Below are 17,175 nucleotides of genomic sequence, written 5' to 3' on the forward strand. Positions count from 1 at the left end.
GCTGGGGTACTGCTGTCACTCCTCAAGCTTTCTCCACAAGACGTTACCTCAGGAGATCCTGAAGCCTCACATCAGCTTCTTTCTTAAAAATCCCAATCCCATCCTTAAGGATCACTTCTTTATTTACAGTGTCCAGAGCCTTCTAATTCAGCTTTAAGGAGTCCAACCTAAGTTCCTCATGTATGTCACATTGCTCCCACTTCAGCCACAAAGATCAGTTTGAGTGCTGCTCTGCCCAAATCCAATAGCTCCGTGCTTGACATTAAGAGCAATCCTACATCCATCCTCTCATCCCAGTATGAGTCGCTGCAGCTCATCAAAACTTTTTCCTTACTGGAAAGGGATTGAGCAGCAGGTGCCAGGTCCTTTCCCTCCAGCTGTGTTTTGCTTTAGCATAGTCTCATTAACCAAGGTTGAGCTGCAGAGGTTTATGGACAGATGAGCTGAACAACACTACCACTCCCTCCGTGCTTGTGCAGGAAACTCCTGAAGGCCCGTTCTCTTGCAGGACAGACAGCTACAGAGCTCTTCCTTTGCTCCCTTGTTTCTTAGAAGGGCACCTCTACCCATCTTAGCATCCCAATCATAGGAAGTTATCCCTGTTTTAAGAATAACCTCACCTGCTTCCCCTTTTTCTTACACAAACTGATATTGCCTTAATAAGTTGAGAGCCTCATTGACATTAACATTGGGGAAGGTTCAAGTCTCAGCTCAGCCACGTGCTGCTTCTGGTTTTACACATACTTGTGTGCACACAAAGGCTTTCCTTCAGGGGACTTCAGCAAGCCCTCTCAAACCTGAAGAGTCTCTTGGGCTCATCCATCTGCTCTCAGGTCTTAAACACCCTGGGTGTATCCCACTTCCCTGAAGCAACAGGAACATGCCTGCATGTCCACCAAAATATCCTTCTTCCAAACAGCTTGTTTTTCCTGCCAGCCAGTATCCTTAAACCCAATTGCACAACTGCTTTGTGCACATGCTCCAAGATGAGAGCAAACGAGTTTCAGAGGGGGGGATTGCACCCACTCCCAGCAGAGCTTGTTGCCCATCTCACATCAACCATGCTATGCTGTGAGCTGGTTTTGCTATCCTGTCACGTACCATTATTCACCATTAAAGATGCCAGCCAAGGAGAAAAGGTTCAACCGTACAGAAATAAGGAGTTTGTCAAAGTTTAATAGAACGGTGGTCCCTCCAGGGAGCACTATCTAATGAGACTGCAGTGCTCTGAGTGCTCAAAGGCTGGCCTCCAACCCTCCCCTACACCAAGGAGCTAGGGAGAGGGGGCTAGATAGAAGTGGCTACATAATCCAAGTTGGACAAGACTCTAGTATTTGAGACTAGTGATGGATAAACAAGGGTTTCCTTGAGAAGCAGAACAAAAGTCAGTGACTTTGATCTATCCCTGGATTTAAAAATCAGATGGATTCCTCAGCACCCACTGTAGGGCAAGGAAACTCCTTTAGCAGAGATACTAGTTAGTTACTTCCCTCTGCATGCCCCTTCCCTTTTAGTCTTGTAAAAGGCTTTGATCTCACCTGTCAAGTTTGGCTGTAGCCGGTTGTTAGAGGAAGGACACACGTGGTACCATTACATAAAACCTAGCTTCCTTCAGGGGGAAAAGCAACTAAGAGCACCTCCTACATAGTTATTAGCCTGCTTCAAATACCCAGTGCAGAGACCACAATAGATCTCGAGACTGACAAGATCTGGATGCAGACAGTGCCAGGGGCTCGATCAAGTTTGATTCTTCAAGGACTGTGACAGTTCGTGGCGCACACAAGTGCAGGGGAACGTTCCTGAGGATGGAGTACCTCATTTCGTCACAATAGCAGCTTGTGAAGACTTGGATGTTTGTTTTTATTTCGGTTTAAAATAAAAGGCATCCCCAGGCTGAGCAAGCTGTCAGCTTCAAGCCTCCAGCACACAAAGCAGCCATTGCATCTCTGCTGCACAGGGCTTCGCTGTGCTGTTTTGTTAGTACAAACTCACTCCTTAATTCCCTTGTGTTTGGGGGTGGTGGGGGGAATGCCAGTGGGCTGATGGGGTGTGAACACCTGAACCTTTCTATTCATAGGAGATATGCTCCTGCTTTTCAAGAGGAGAATAGCTAACTCAAAGGGAAGCTGTAACTGCAAGAACACAGGAATCCAGAGATTAATAAACCAACAGCCTCCAGGATTAGTCCAAGGATCTTTTTGCATAAGCAGACATAGAAGCATGTTTGTGGAGATGTGTGGAAGCTCTGACTATTCAGATGTCGGACTCGAACCCAAGGCCTTACTGCAAATACATGTTGTCATCAACACCAGCAGACCCAGGCATGTTGGTAGAGGGGGACTGGTATCTCCCACCACTTCTGCCCTGAGGACCAGCTGCAGTGCATTGCCCCGTTCCCAGGAACGGAGGGAAACTGCAGCTGAACCCATCAGTCAGGAACAGGGAAAGGAAGTTTTGGGACTGTAGCAGTGTCAGGGACAAACATGGGAGAAACTCCATGTGCTAGAAGAAAGGAAAATCCCAGCACTCACTTTGGCTGCTGATGTAGCAAGATGACTTAGCTATCTAGCTTTTAAAATACAGTTGTCCTGAGGACAGCTTCAGCAGACATACAGCCGTGTCCAACTGTTCTGATCTAGGGCATGTTCCTCAGCCTGCAATAAACCAGCCATACCAGACAGACCCATTTTGTACCACCACTGCATATAGGCAGATACAGCAATGCCTGAACTTCTCCCAGTGGAGCAGAACTGGTCCTGGAGCAAGAAGTCTACTAATCTGACTTCTTAACATAAAAAATAAGCACACACAAACTTTAATAGACATGGGTTCAGACATCTTGTTAGGACAATAACCAACATTTGCATAACGCTGTTGAAATCCTAATGAAACATCAGATACAGACACTTGTACTTGAAAGAATCATCTGTCATGCCAAAGTTACCACCAGATTAGGAAACAAGGCAGGGCCAAGGCAGAGTTGCCACATTAACAAGCCTGGCCACATACAAAGGAATCCAGGAAATCACCTGAGTTGTCCTCTGGTCTCACTGTCTGTGCAGGTGAAAGCCTTCAAACTCAAAAAAAATCAACAGGCTCATGGCCTGGAGAAGCCCACAGTTTTAGTGCTAAAGCAGCAGCTGATGCATAAAGTTTTATGCCTTTCAATTCTGACTAATCTGAGAGCTGAGACCAAGCTACAGCCTGTTTGCTGTAGACTTAAACCTTTTGTTTATCACCTTAATGCAAGACAAGAATGAGCCTGAGCACCAGTTCACCTCACTCACAAGCAAGTGCGTCATGTCTCTTAAAGGAACTGAGGAAGCGAGTTATTTGGGGAAATGCCAGTTATTTGCAACTATTGAAAGAATGCACTGATATGAGAGACGTGGGGTGGTCGTTGTTATTCTTGAAATATCTATGTCTGATGCCATCAGCCAGTTTCTTGACCTAGCAAGATCCAGAGAAACAGCTAAAGCCGGGGGTTTGCTCATTACGGGTGAGGGATGTCTCAACAGGACATCTCCTTTTGGCAGACATGTGAACCGGGTCACAGTAGAGATGCATTTTCCTTTCAGGCAACCAGGAGCCCATGGTGTTTATCTCTAGGTCAAGGCAAAGGAGCATCACTACCAGTCCTTTGTAGATTCATAGTAACATTTAAGCTCTTGTCTGATCTTATTTGATTTTGTCTTCTGCCTTATCTAGAACAGGAGGAACTTTTGAAAAGATAACAGGCCAGTAAACAAACACTCCCCTTGTACAGTGCTGCGAGGCTTTTAACCACTGTTTTAAAGCAAGCAGCTCTAACAGTCATTAGAAGTCAACACACCCCCAAATTCAGATTTGCTGCTTGACAACATCTCAAAGCACCCCTGTTGGACAACACGCTAGTTCTGACCTCAGGAAGCAGTAGACTTCTCCCTTCCATCTCCAGCCATGGCACTGTCTGCCAGGTATCATGGTTATGGAAGCTCTTCCGTACCTTTCTGGCAATTCCTCCCCTCTGTTCAGCACTGGTGAGACCACATCAGGAGTGCTGCATCTAGTCCTGGGGTCTCCAGCACAAGAGGCAAATTGAAGTGAAACCAGCAGAGAAATATCAGTACCACCAGGGACTGGAACACACAGCATATGAGTGAGAGAAATGGGTCTATTCAGCTTGGAGAGGCAGCTAAGGAGGTATCTCCCAGCTGCATACAGGTACCTATCACGAGGCAATATAGGAGACAGAGGTGCACACAAACTCTAGCCGTAAAAAATGAAAATGCCAACTCAATACTGTTGAGGGTTGGGGTTTTTTTTATTTCTTCCATAATGACAGGGTTCAAACACTGGTTCAGAATCTAGGGAGGTGGGAGAATCTCCCACCCTTGGAAGTACACACAGCTTGACTGGACACAGCTCTTAAGAAACCCAACTTAGCTATAAAAGCCACTGATCTTGCAGCAAGGGGTGGGACTGGAGAGCTCCAGACCTCCTTTCCAACCTCATTTATTCTACAACTTGAATTTAAATTTTTACTAACATAAGACTGCCAATCTTTCTGCTCAAGGAATTAAAGGCACTTTCCCTTTAGTACAGCAGCCACACAGGTAAAGATCAATTCCACGCCAAACTTCTGTCCTGCACAATTGAAGAACAATTGCATTGTAAGAAACGCTGCCTATTTCTGCCATTGCTGCTGCTGAAAGCACCAGTGAGCTTTGTCACAGAATGAGACCAAACAACAGTTCCTGTTCCCAAAGGAAACTTAAAGACAGGCCTGAAAGTTTACCTGGAGTGACCTCAAGATGGGTACTTTTATGCAAAACAGGGCTAGAGGGATGTTATGGTTGGGATTTTCTCTTTCAGTTGCAAGATGGCCAAGGCAAAGATGGGCACACTCTCTCTCTCAGTGTGGGCACTGCAGGAAAGCTGCCCCGAGGCAGGCAGCTCTTGAGGTGAGACTGGAATAAGAAAGCATTGCATATGCTTGCTCCTCTAAGACCATTCGAGCACCACAGCTGAGTCTCAACACCGGGGAGGTCATCAGGTGAAGCCTTGCTGGAGCAGAGGATTGCTTGAGTGCAGAACCTCCTGCCAGCCTTCATAACAGCTCTGCAGTCCCACAGAGCGTGAACACCATGCTGCTTGCACATGCTGGCTGTCCTCGGGACAGCCTTAGCCATGGAGATGCATGCCACACCACAATTCAGAGGGTTTAGATCCTACCAGGGCCACTACTGACTTGTCCAACTCACAGCCCCAGTAACATGGAGCAGGAGGGACCTGCTCTCAGCCCGCACAGAAAGGGGGATGAAGACACCCATGGCACAGCACCACATTAGCTTTGTCAGCCTGGATCGGCACAAGTTCACAGGCTTCACATTTCTTCTCCCACGACTTACATGAACGTCCTACCCTCAGCCTCGTAGCCATAGCTGGTCCCACAGAGAAAGAAATTATGCCGTGTGGTTGAAAGGGAAACCATATATATAGTTTCTATCGAAGCCCTGCCAAACACCCTCTGTCTTGTCCTACTCACATCCTCCTAATCTTTCTCTTAGGAGGAATAAAGACGGCCACAGCAGCGCACGCACACCTTCCCATACCAGCTTCTCTGCTTCTGAGCACTCGGACTTGGAGCAAGTGGCATTTCTGACAGCTGCAGATCACAAGCTTTCCTTGCAGAATTACAGTTTGTAAATGCAGACAAATCAAAGGAAACCCTGACTCGCCTGCCAGGAGACAGTGATCAGAGGCAGACAACACACAATCCTCCAGGAGAACAAGAGGAAGAAAATACAATCCATTTGCAGAGAACATGGCAAAGTTGGGGGGTGGTTTGTTAGTTTTGGGGATTTGTGGGGGGTTTGTGTTTGTTTTGTCCTTTTTTTTTTTCTACTCCAGGATGCAAATTCTCCGTTTACAGGACACATTACAAGACACAAATCTCCAACAAACAGTACTGGTTCATCTGCTAAGGCTAAGGGCATAAATGAGCACCACTCAGCAAGAAAACGTTGATCTGAAATAGTGGTGTTCACTCACCCAAGCACCTCAAGCCAAGGCAGACCGTGCAAACAGACTGGCTACACAGCAGTGGCTTCCTAAAAAGGATCAAGTAGCATTTGAACAGCTTCCCTTGCCATATTGTATGCCTTATCCAACGCATACTAGCAAAACATTTACTTTCCTACTGCCATTGTGACCGCACTTTTTCCAACAAGAGTCCTCCATCTCACCTCAGGGCTTTTAACAAGCAAGAGGGATTTAAAATAGAGCCCCAAAACACTAATGGAAACCAGACAGGTCTTTCAAAGAAAGAGCTACACCCAAGTTACTATTTTCCTTTGAACTGTCTTTTTATGACCTGCATTTCACAGAGCCCACAGTCACCAAATTCATCAGCAGTGACAAGTTAACAGTAGCCCCCCCCTCCAAACCCAAAAAATTCAGTTGGGATTTCAGCAGCCTTCTCAGGCAAGAGGCGAGCTGACCTCTGAAGATGTGTATGGTCACACTGGGAGCATCACAGCCTCAGATCAAAGATCACAAACAGCAGCCCAATTGCAGGCTGCTGTGAATGCAGACATGAAACAGAAAAGTGTTAACCAAGGCTAGACTGTGGCTTATATTCTGTCCTGGAGCCACGCTAAACTGGTCTCCTGGGCATTGGTTTGTAGCACTGCAGTTTGCAAACTGGATGCCAGCAAGAGCAGCTAGCTAGGACTTGCTGTAGGGTTTCTGGAGCCTACCTACCAGATCTTATCACCTAAAGGCGTCAGGGGAGACAGGCTTCCCAGCCAGATGAAGCATTAAGCCCATCAGCTTAAGTCCCTCCTCCAGGTGGGAAAAGGACCAAGACATTTCTCCTCTGCCATGCAAGCTGTTTCAAAAAGCAACAGCAGATTGTATCTGCACCGAGACTGAGAGCCATTCAAAAGCAAGTTCTCTTCAGGCTCCAACTATCACACATCCCAGTTCCTTCAGACTGGGAGCTGATGAGATGGAAGTTGTGAAACGTGGTGTCTCTGTTGTCAACGTGACCTCACCACATCCTAATGAATATCAGATTCTATCTTTTCAGACTCACCATGGCTGCACATAACTACCCTTGGCAAGGGACGGGATGCTGTCAGCACCTATTTCCAGCCTTCCTCACGTGCCCTTCAGAGACAGGGAGCCACCTCCAGCTGATCCGAGAGGCTATTGAGGAGATATCCTCTGAACCGAGAGCGCCCAACCCAATTCAAGTTCGGATTTGCGTAAGCTAGCAAGCAGTCATGCATGCACAGTAATGTCATCCTGGTAGCTTCTCCAAGAGCTTTGCTGCCTCGTCTGTTCACAGCTTATTCACTTTTATAAGTTACAGCACATCTAGAGCACAAGGCATTCTCTTCAGTCTGTCCTTTAGTTTTAACTATAATAGCACAAAAGAGCTTTAGAGCAATAAAACAGCATCTATGCTACGGGCTGCTTGTTAAATTCATCTCGACGCAGTCTCTCCTACATGGGGCAAAACACAGAGGTCATTAACTCTAAGGTCTCATCAGAGCAATCATTGTAACTGAACAGCAGGGGCTCTCCTGCAAGAGAAAAGGCATGTCTGATGCAGTTGTTTACAGGAGAAGCAGTCAGGGGAAAAAAAAAAAGCGTATGTAAGAACTAGGTTTTGCCCCAACTAAACTTTTCAAGCAAATCTGCTTCAGCAGTCCAGGCTAGAATAGGAGCACAAGAGGTTCAGCTGCAGTTTCCAAGCTTTAGGTGGAGAAAGGAAAAGAATCTGGGGGAAGAATAAGCTAGACTTTTAAAGTCACTAAATTCATGGCTAGTATCTGGGCTACAGGCAGCAAATCTGGAGTCCTTTTTAGCCTTATGTGAAGATGAAAGTCAGGTTAAAGTTGCTCAGCTGCTGAGCAGAGACAGCCCATGGTGCAGCAGTCCTGGAAATCAGAGTTGAGGCTGCGCAGAATAGCTTCATCAGGTACAGGTAGGAAGAACGCCCATCTCCCAGCTCGCTTCCACTGGACACCATTTCGCAGAGCAAGCAGCGTTTGCTTTAGATGTTCAGTGGATGCACAGCTCAGTGCGTCACACACGTGAGCACTCCCAAAACTGAGGGCATCAGCATCGAGTCCCCTGATAATGAGAAGTAACTTCCTCTATTTTTTTTTTCTGCTAAACCAAATCTGATTTTAGCACTTCTGCCCCAGAAGAGATTCCACAGATCCTGCTATTTGCAATCGTGGCCAAGACACTTTCCAGAAAGAAGGGAGAAAAGTAGAGGGTCTCTAGGAACCTGTTCATACCTCCTTCAACCCCACACTGGTCTGATACATGGAACTACAAATAAGCTGGTCTTGGTGAAGGCTCAGGAGGTGGCTTTCAGCAGCAAGCCAGCTATGGCACTGTTATTGTCAGGAAGTTTCTTCCAGAGGATCAGACAGTTTGAAAATAATCACTGTCTTAAGATACAATACAGACATACACACAACCATTAAGATAAATATGTGTTTTACTCCACCAAGTCATCTTCCTTGCTTCATAGGTTGTGTGTTAGCTGCTCTCTTAAGGTAACGTTTCACCTGATGGAGCAGGGCACATGTCTAAATAACATCTCCTGCAGGTGCCATTCCCCTCAACTAGAGGAAGGAAAGAACTGTAGAGGTCTGGGAACAAGAAAAAAAGTGTACACATATATATGTAGAGCAAACTCAAAGCCCAATACCTGCTAGACACGCTTGCCAACAACTCGCACGTAAGGAAGAGCAAAGACAAGGTTAGGAGCTCTGTCACATTAGTCACTTATATTTGCACCCACCCTTGGTCTAGGACTGCCTTGGCCAAGCGCAGGCAGATGCTGGCAGCACAAAGCTCTTACCGGTATCAGACAGTTGCCAGCCACGAGCCTGTGCCCAATTTGACCACGCCAACTGCAACTTTGCAAAGTCATGCACAACAGGAATCTGCCTTTAACTTAATAGAAATGCTCGTCGTATTCCACAGCATTAAGATTCCAGCCACGATCAACGCAAACCAGCAACAGAGCAAACAAAGCCGAAAAGCACATATTTTTCAGCCCTCTCAGATTCAACAACTGCTCTCAGTTTACATAGCAATTATTCAAATTTCATTTGTCACGCTGAAGAGCGGCAAGAAAGAAACAAGCTGGGTGCTCACTCTCCACAGTACGTGCAGACCAGCTTTCCCCACGAGCTTTCCCATCAAGATTTGAAGCTCAGCTGGCTCCGAAATCCTATTTCACAGCAATTTCAATATGTTGTGTTGCTGCACAATCTGTGCAGCATCGTTAAGAGGAAGATGCAAGTTTATTTGCTCTTTAAGTTGGGATATTTCCCCCCCTCCGATGAGTTTTGATATCATGCTTAGCAGGGAACCAGAGATAAGCCGTGTGCTGGGTGAGAGATCTGATGTTTTTCTAAAGCATCTTTCATAAGGCAGCGAGGCAAACATTAAACAGGAAGTGTTTATTGACTTTATACTCACTTCATAAAACATTTACACAGTTAAGAGGAGAAACAGGAGCTCCCAACAACCCAGCCTGGATTTCAGTTAAAACAAAGATGAGTTCATGCATTGTTCTAGCACAGAAATGATCTCAAACGCTGGGCAGCCTGAGCTTTAAAGCTGCAACACTCTCCTGAAAAAAGTAAGACAAATGGAGCTAAGCCAGTCAGGGCTTCTTACCAAGTCACTAAAGTGTGTAGTTATCAGCCATTATCCTTTCAAGAACTTAAATCCGCATGGAAAAAGCCTGTGCCATTTTCACAGTATTAAAGTTATATGTAAACATTACAAAACGAGTGCATGGAGGGGGAAAAAGGAGCTGCTGGTGCAGCTGAACCAAGCAGCAGAGGGGCAGCTCCTTGCAGATCTGCCCATTTGCAGCCTCCAGGGCTCCAATCACACCAGCCTCTTGCCCCTGCACCGTTTAGAGGAGCTGCGCTGCCAGCAGCGCTGGGCCATCAAGATGGGCATTTATTGCAGGTATTTGCTCTACCACCCTCAGCAGAGGACCAGCGTCCCCCAGCCCCACATCAGGAGCTGTCAAGCACACAAGCATTAGGCAAAAGCAACGCTTGAAACAGTTTCATGAAGGATCCACAGCCAGTTAAGCATTCGCATGTGTCACGGCACCAACTTCTTAGCGCAAAGCGGGTTCGTACAAGTTCAATTTCAGCTCCTATTTAATGACTTGGGAAGCTCAGCACGCATCACAGCTCGCACAAGCCCAGGCTAGTGGGGCAGATACACCACATCCACCGGTAACACCTTCGCCAACCGTGAGAGCTGTGAGTCGCTCTGCTCTCGTGTCTCTCGCCCATCCCTCTGAGAACAAGAAGTTACTTGGGTACACGGGCAGCATTTCTCTTGCTGTGATAGAGCTACCCATTTACTTGAGGCTTTTCAGAGACTTCTGAGGGAAGCTAAAGCCTGTTTCCCCCCGCCCTACAACAAAACCAGGAGGGCAATTGGAGCCGGCTGTTATGCAGTTTGGTACTGGATCAGCACCTTGTTCAACAGGCAGAAGTTGGATCCTCAACTGGCATTCACCAGCGGGACTTCACCAACCAGGATATTAAAGTTTCACAGACTTCAGCCTCCTTTTATCGCTGGCTGCAGTTTCGGTCAACGCTGGGTAGGAAAACCACCCCTCACCCTCTCCTCCTCAAAAAGACCTCTTAATGTGTTTGCACTAGCCTTGTTCTACAAGCTTTGGGATTTTTTTTCACTACCAATTAAAAATCCATTACTGTGTTTTGAAGACGATACCACAGAGCCAACTATGAATACAGAAGGCCTGGCCAGGTAATTGTTTTAAAGACTTTTTTCTTTGTTAACTTGACAAAGGAGGTATTCCTTACCGGCATCAAGCTGAGCAACCCACTCCCAGTCCGGTGAGGAAGGGTGGAAATATCCAAACCTCATTAAAGGCATTTCCCATGAAATATGACATTCTAGGAAATACTTCAAATGCTCTTGCCTACCACACAAATCGCATCCCTACCTCCTTCTGAGGTTGCTGACAGATGCCACATATCAGATCCCTCTTTGTTTCAATTAAATTAAGCAGTGAGCTTGATTTGATTAGCACGAGGAAGCTAGCAATCAAGATGTTCTCACAGCAGGAGCGGTGAGTCCTGACCAGTCCTTCAGCTAATGGGCTCAGACACACATCACATTGCCATCACAGCAGCAAGAGCACAACAGCATGAGTACCACCCCCAGGAAGAGAGTTACCATCAGCAAAGATGTTCTGCACATGCTGAGAAAGGATGTTTAAGACGGAATACCTATAGGCTATTTTTGATTGGTCTTGCAGGCACCACTCACAGCTACCATGTGTTATTAATATACCCCTTGCCTAGATGGATACAGCCACAAGCCTTAACACACCCATGTCAACATGCATTACGTTTTTAAAAACACATTCATTTCTTTCTAACCCAGTGCAGATTTCTGCATTTTGTTCTATTCATTAGCTGTGAATTGTTAAGGAAGGGTTCCTATAGTCAAACGGAGATAAAAAAACCCCAATGCGTGACATCTGGAGGCTTTGGCCTTAATTCCATTTATGGGAACGGCTGATGTCATTTTTTTTGTTCTGGGAACATACATCCATTAGTTCCAACTGCACAGAACTTTTAGAAAGAGCCACACAGAGATCAGAAAACCCCAGACATGAGAATGACTCAGCCCCTTGCCAAGGCTTAGGGGGAAGATGTGCAAAAGGCTCCTTCCAAGCTCCAGCAGACCTTTCAAGCTACTCTGCCATAGAATTTACACAGCAGATTCGACTCCCAACAGAACTACATCATCTTGTCTACACACTAGGTGTGTGGCTGGAGGCTCCCACACCCACATATCTTTCTCACCGAGAAGCAACCCATGCAGCACTCGTGCTGCTGAGCCACGATGCCAAGTCCCTCCGTGCCCGCTCAGTAGGTTGGTGGGGGTCAGCAGGTGCCAGTTACAACAACCTACAACACAGCAACCTTCCACAAAAGAATAGCTCCCTCCTTTGGAATATCCCATTTTGAAAAGAAAGGAAAAAGAAAGAAGATCTGTGAACTTACTTCTCAATGATAAGCAGCAGGATGTAGCTGGCTTTTCTTAAGAACTGTCTGAGGTCTTTTGAGAACACCATCCTCCATTTTTACTCAGACAGGCCACTGATATCCCAGACCAGAGACTGTTAAGTGTTTCTCACTCTTAGCCCATGAGGCAAAACATCCTGTCCCAGTTTCCCTCAAGCTGACGTCAAGATACCACACATCAGTCCAAGGGGTGACACCAGAGATGTCAGACACGAGGAAATAAGAGTGATCCCAGGCACTGCTTCCATGTGATGGGACATCCACAGATGTCCTGACCTCTACATTGTGCAATTCTTTCCCCTACCCAGCCTGGGAGAAGCCTTTGGCTAAGCTGGAGTTCATCCCATCCCTCAGTCTCCTACATTAGCATATATATTGTGTGGTTGAGGATATCAGCATGAGTCTTACCTCAATTCCTACCACAAGCATGCAGCTGGAATAATTACATTATATTCTACTTCACCTACTTCTGACCCTGTTCTCTGCTGGGAGAGCAAAACTTGAACAGTCAGTTCTACATCAATACCAGTAAGTTACGGGACTGAGGAAAGGCTTGGCAAAGGGCAGCTCACTCCAGCTCTCTCCGGGCAAGGCTTTAGCCAAATTGTACGTGCATGCATGTGTGAAGTAGAAGATTTTGGCAGGTGACTGTGGCTGGTAAATCCTCTAGTGCATTGTATGACTAGGAAGTTGTATTTTGGGTTGGTCTCTGGGAGGGAGGGTCAAAAGCCCAACTGCATGGTAATGCAGACAAGAAGGCTTACAGCATCCACCCTTGGTTCTGCCAGGAGAAATCCTTTCCTGGGTTTGCAATCCAGAAAGTAATCAAGAAGCCAGCTCCACTTTCCCTACCTCTGCTGACAGGTCTTGGGAATCAAAGATTCCCACTTTATCAGAAATAATAATTACAGAAGTGATTGGATTGAGTCATCACTGGATACGGTGGAACCCAAATGCCTTTGAGGCATCTACTCCCAAATTTAGTTAAGATTGGTCAGTGGGTTAAATAACAGAGGATATTTGGCTTTTTGAGGATGGACAACAGGAAAACGGGAGTAGAACCTGTGGAGAAAGCAGACGATGCAGAGGCCTTATCCCATAAGAAGGCAAGGATCATTTTAAGGGCTGAGTTTCAATTGCAGTCTTTTTTTTTTAAAAAAACACACCCTTGCCATAGACTAGAGTTCCAACTAAGGTCACACTCAAATACCAGACAACTGTGAAGTTCAGCTTTGAAGGCCACCCTTTGAACCAAGGCTTTTCCAGAAAGGCGAGCCCAGCTGGGCACAAGTAATTATAAGGTTCCCAACCACGACTTCCCCAAAGGAGCTCCTCTGTCACAACCAATTGACTTATGAAAAGGAAACATCTTCTCTGCTCTGCAGAGGCCTCCTTTGGGGCTCCCATGTGAGTCCCACCCCCAACGTGACCTGTAGGGACAGCACGCAGCATCACAGGAGACATTCACGAGGAGGGAGCATCCATCATGGGAGATAACAGGGGCCGTCAACTTTTGAAATATAGCTCCTCTTCACTGCAGGGCAGGGAGACAATTTAATATTCTGGGTCAGTTCCATATCTCACAGCTGTTCAAGAAATTAGATTATTGCTTTGAAGATTGAACTGTGGGGAAGTTCAGTTCCACATTTTCTCCCAGGGCCTTGCAGAGAGCAGTTTTTCAGTTCCTGGGAGGAGGACAGTTCGCTCCTCTATAGCCTCTCCCCAGCAAGAGCAGAGGGCACACAGACAGATGGAGGTCCCTTAGGAAGGGGGGAAGTGCCTCTTTTCACAGCTGTTATCCTCGAGGCAAGTCCTAAGCAGCAGAAATGAGTATGGGATTGCTGGTTTGCAGAATATATCTGAACTCCAGAGCAAGAGTAACACACAGGTGGGCACAGCAGCTAACTGCATTACTTACTACTTGATAAAACACACCTGAGCCTCTCCCAAACAGCAATCCACCAGCTACAACACACCCTTTTAGGTAGGAGAGCACCCCACATCATCAGCAGGGGCTGGGGGTATTTTCCTAAACATCTAGTTGCACACCTGGGAACATTTCACCTCGAGCTCATCTTGGCTGCCTGTACCCCAGACCTAATGCATTGATCAGAAGAGGGACCAAACATTTGATCCCCTTCATGCCTGCTACCTATGAATTTCCACCCGGTGGTTACCCACATCCCTCTTTCTTTCCCTTCAGGAGCAAGCTGGTCCACCAAGATCTATCCAGAAGAAAGAGTGAAGGAAAAGAAACTACTCCTGGAGCAACAAGTCTCCCCACTGCCCCACCACCGGCATTCATTTAAAGGTGGCTCTTTAGCCAAAGGTAACAGGCACAGCCCGAAGGCTGCTGTCATAAGCAGATGGAGGAATAATCATTGCATGGGGTCGATCCCCGTAACGTCTTCATCTCTCACCCATCTCTCCTGAGGCAGCTGTGCCAGGTCACTCAATGCAGCATTACAGAGGTTGTGGCCTCATCCCTGGTGACAAGAGGCTTGCAGCTCCTTTCACACTCTGTTCATTCCACCCCCTTCCAGCCCAGGCTCTCACTAGGAATGAGGTGGAATCCCTAGGCACCGTTGTTGCCTGGTCCACTGCCCATACGTTTTGCTTCTCCTGGGGAAGAAAATCTTGCTGCATCAGCTCAAATAGCTCATACATCACCCTGTCCACAAGCTTACGCTACCCCAGGAGGCACAGAGAACTTTCTTGGCTGTTCCTCTGAAAAATGGCAAGGAAATTTCTTCCCAGGAGCTATTGGCAGTAGCTGCTTTTCTCTTGAAGAGCACAGTTAGAGATACCACAGCTTAAGGGAGAAGAAACACAGCCTTTAATCACCTTGGCTTCCCCACTACCCAGGCTGTGGTGGAGTTTCTCTGCCAACAGCTTTTTATTAGCTGAAAGTACAAGTTAGTTTTGGGACGCATAACAGGGTGGGGTTTTTTAATAGCAACTTAATACTGGAAGACCTTTCAAATGATACCCGCTCCTACATGAGCTTGTGTATTCTAGGGGAAAAAGTTATTGCTCACCTCTGTCCCTTTCATTGATTCACATTGTCCCACAGCTTTATTCATTCACCTTCCCCCCTTTATAGTGAGGTCTCTACAGTTATCACCCCGAGCATTGCTCTGCTTTTCCTGAGAAAAGCAGACAAACAGGACTCCTCAAGAACAGATTAAAGCCCCCAAATCCATGAAAAAAAAAAGAATAGTCAGAAACCAGATGCCTTTTAACCAAGCCCTTCAGCAGCTTTCCACTTCACTTGCTTTACCAGCCCCACACAAAGCCCAGCCACTCACCACATCACTTGTATTGTCTCCCTTCATTTCGAACAACCACAAAAAGACAAGAAAGCAGCAAAAGACAAAACTCACCTTGCTGAACAGAGAGCTCATTTTCGTTACTCAGGACCTCCTTTGACTCGGTTTCCATCTTCCCAGGGTTCAGGGGATGGAGGGCATAATCCCCTTCCTCTCCTTCCTTTCTGCTAGCTCCCAGAGGGGTTACCCCCTTCATCACCCCCCACCACAAGCCCTGGAGAAACAACTCCTCCCCACCACTGGAGGAAAAAAAAAAGAGGACACACAATAAGAAGACCAGGTCCTCTAATGAGGGTGGGGAGGAAGACAACCTCCCCGCCCACCCTAGCCTTTTCCCTCAGCTATTTCCTATAAACTCATTTACACTTTGTGGTGGGGGGAAGATCCTCAGCTCACTGGTTAAAGCCCAGTGGCCCAACAGCCCAGGCTTGACCTGCCTGGGAAGGACAACACTCAAGTATTTAGGGTGCCAAGCAGTATTTCTCCTTCAGGCAGGGAGATGGGTCCATGAGGAGTAGCTGGAGATGTTCAGCTTGGTGGTCCGTTGGGGCAGCAGTAGTGATCAAATAATTTAACTGCTGCTTCCTAGAATGTTCCCGGGGTTTGGAAACGCAGCTGGTGCTGGGGTGGGACAAGGCACTGGGGTGGGGTGGAGGTTGCACAGGTGATGCTGGGCAGCCTAATGGGGAAACTTGGCTCACTTGGAGACAGGGGCAGGAAAGGGCTCTTCCCCTGAAGTTCCTCCCAATGGCATCTCCTAGGGATTGGAGAGGCTTAGGGAAGACATGGTGACTGATAAGTAAGGTGAAAGATCTCCAAAAGAATTGGGATTTCTGTCTGTGAGATGTTTTCTTTATACTTTGTCTCAGAGTACTGGGGTCCTGGTAACTAAAATGAAAAATGTCAAGGAACCATATAAAAAAACAATGATCAGTTGGTCAGTATCATTACAGACTCCATATCTCAGGTAGAGGCTTTAATCCAGGTTTCTAAGAAGAGAAAAAAAGTGTACACCCAAGCACCCACTCGAGTGACAGGAAATGACATGCTTATTCTTTCGTGTTATATGACCTAGGGCTGTGTCAGGCAGCCCTCCTGTTACCAGGTGCAAATGTTCATCACTTACTCCTTGTATTGAGCCTGAAAAAAATAATCTAAAAATGTCATTAAACTTGCAAAGTTATGAGCTTTACCACAGCTGTATTTTATTCTGTCTCTTTGCTTCGATCTGCTCAAGTAAGGGTTCCTCCTCTCGTTGGAGTTTTCAAGTAGAAGGGAAGTTATCTGCTGTTTCTTTAGATCCTCCGTCCTCAGTGTGAAGTCTTAAAGCCCACTGTACAAATTTTGCTCTGAAGATGCCATGACTTTTCTTGGAGACCAAACTCCACATTGGTTTTTATATGGTAGTACGTATGGACTTGCAAAAAGCTCTGAAATGGGGGGACAATGTTATTGCCCCCTCGTTGCTGCAGTGAGCCTGGGAGATTAGGGGGAGATGCTCAATTTGAGCCCCTGTTTTCTGCAGGTGACTCCATTTTGTGGCCAATTGCTGCAGGGACTGATCCCTGCCTTGACAGGCGCAGGGCCTTGACCGTACATATCTACCGCACCGCCCAGAAACGGGGAGGGGATATCCTCCAACTCGTTTGCTTCACAAAATAATTCGTAATTAATGAAATGCAAGAATTCCACTGTGAAAATAGTTTCCACCCAGCCTGGAAATTACCTCAGCTCTCAAACAC

The 17,175-nt window shown here is 46.7% G+C and overlaps 1 protein-coding gene across 1 annotated transcript in view; it reads right to left on the reverse strand.

Annotated features, from left to right (window-relative positions):
* SLC4A11 (solute carrier family 4 member 11) overlaps positions 1–15,629 on the reverse strand; it is a 139,032-nt gene extending 123,403 nt beyond the window's left edge. The window contains exon 1 of the mRNA XM_086463929.1: positions 15,488–15,629. Coding sequence (XP_086320055.1) covers positions 15,488–15,629 — 142 coding nt within the window. The remainder of the gene's footprint in view (positions 1–15,487) is intronic.
* Between the last annotated feature and the right edge of the window lie 1,546 nt (positions 15,630–17,175).

The sequence above is a fragment of the Leptosomus discolor genome, chromosome 4, assembly GCF_034619465.1.
Source record: "Leptosomus discolor isolate bLepDis1 chromosome 4, bLepDis1.hap2, whole genome shotgun sequence".
Taxonomy (NCBI): Eukaryota; Metazoa; Chordata; class Aves; order Leptosomiformes; family Leptosomidae; genus Leptosomus; species Leptosomus discolor.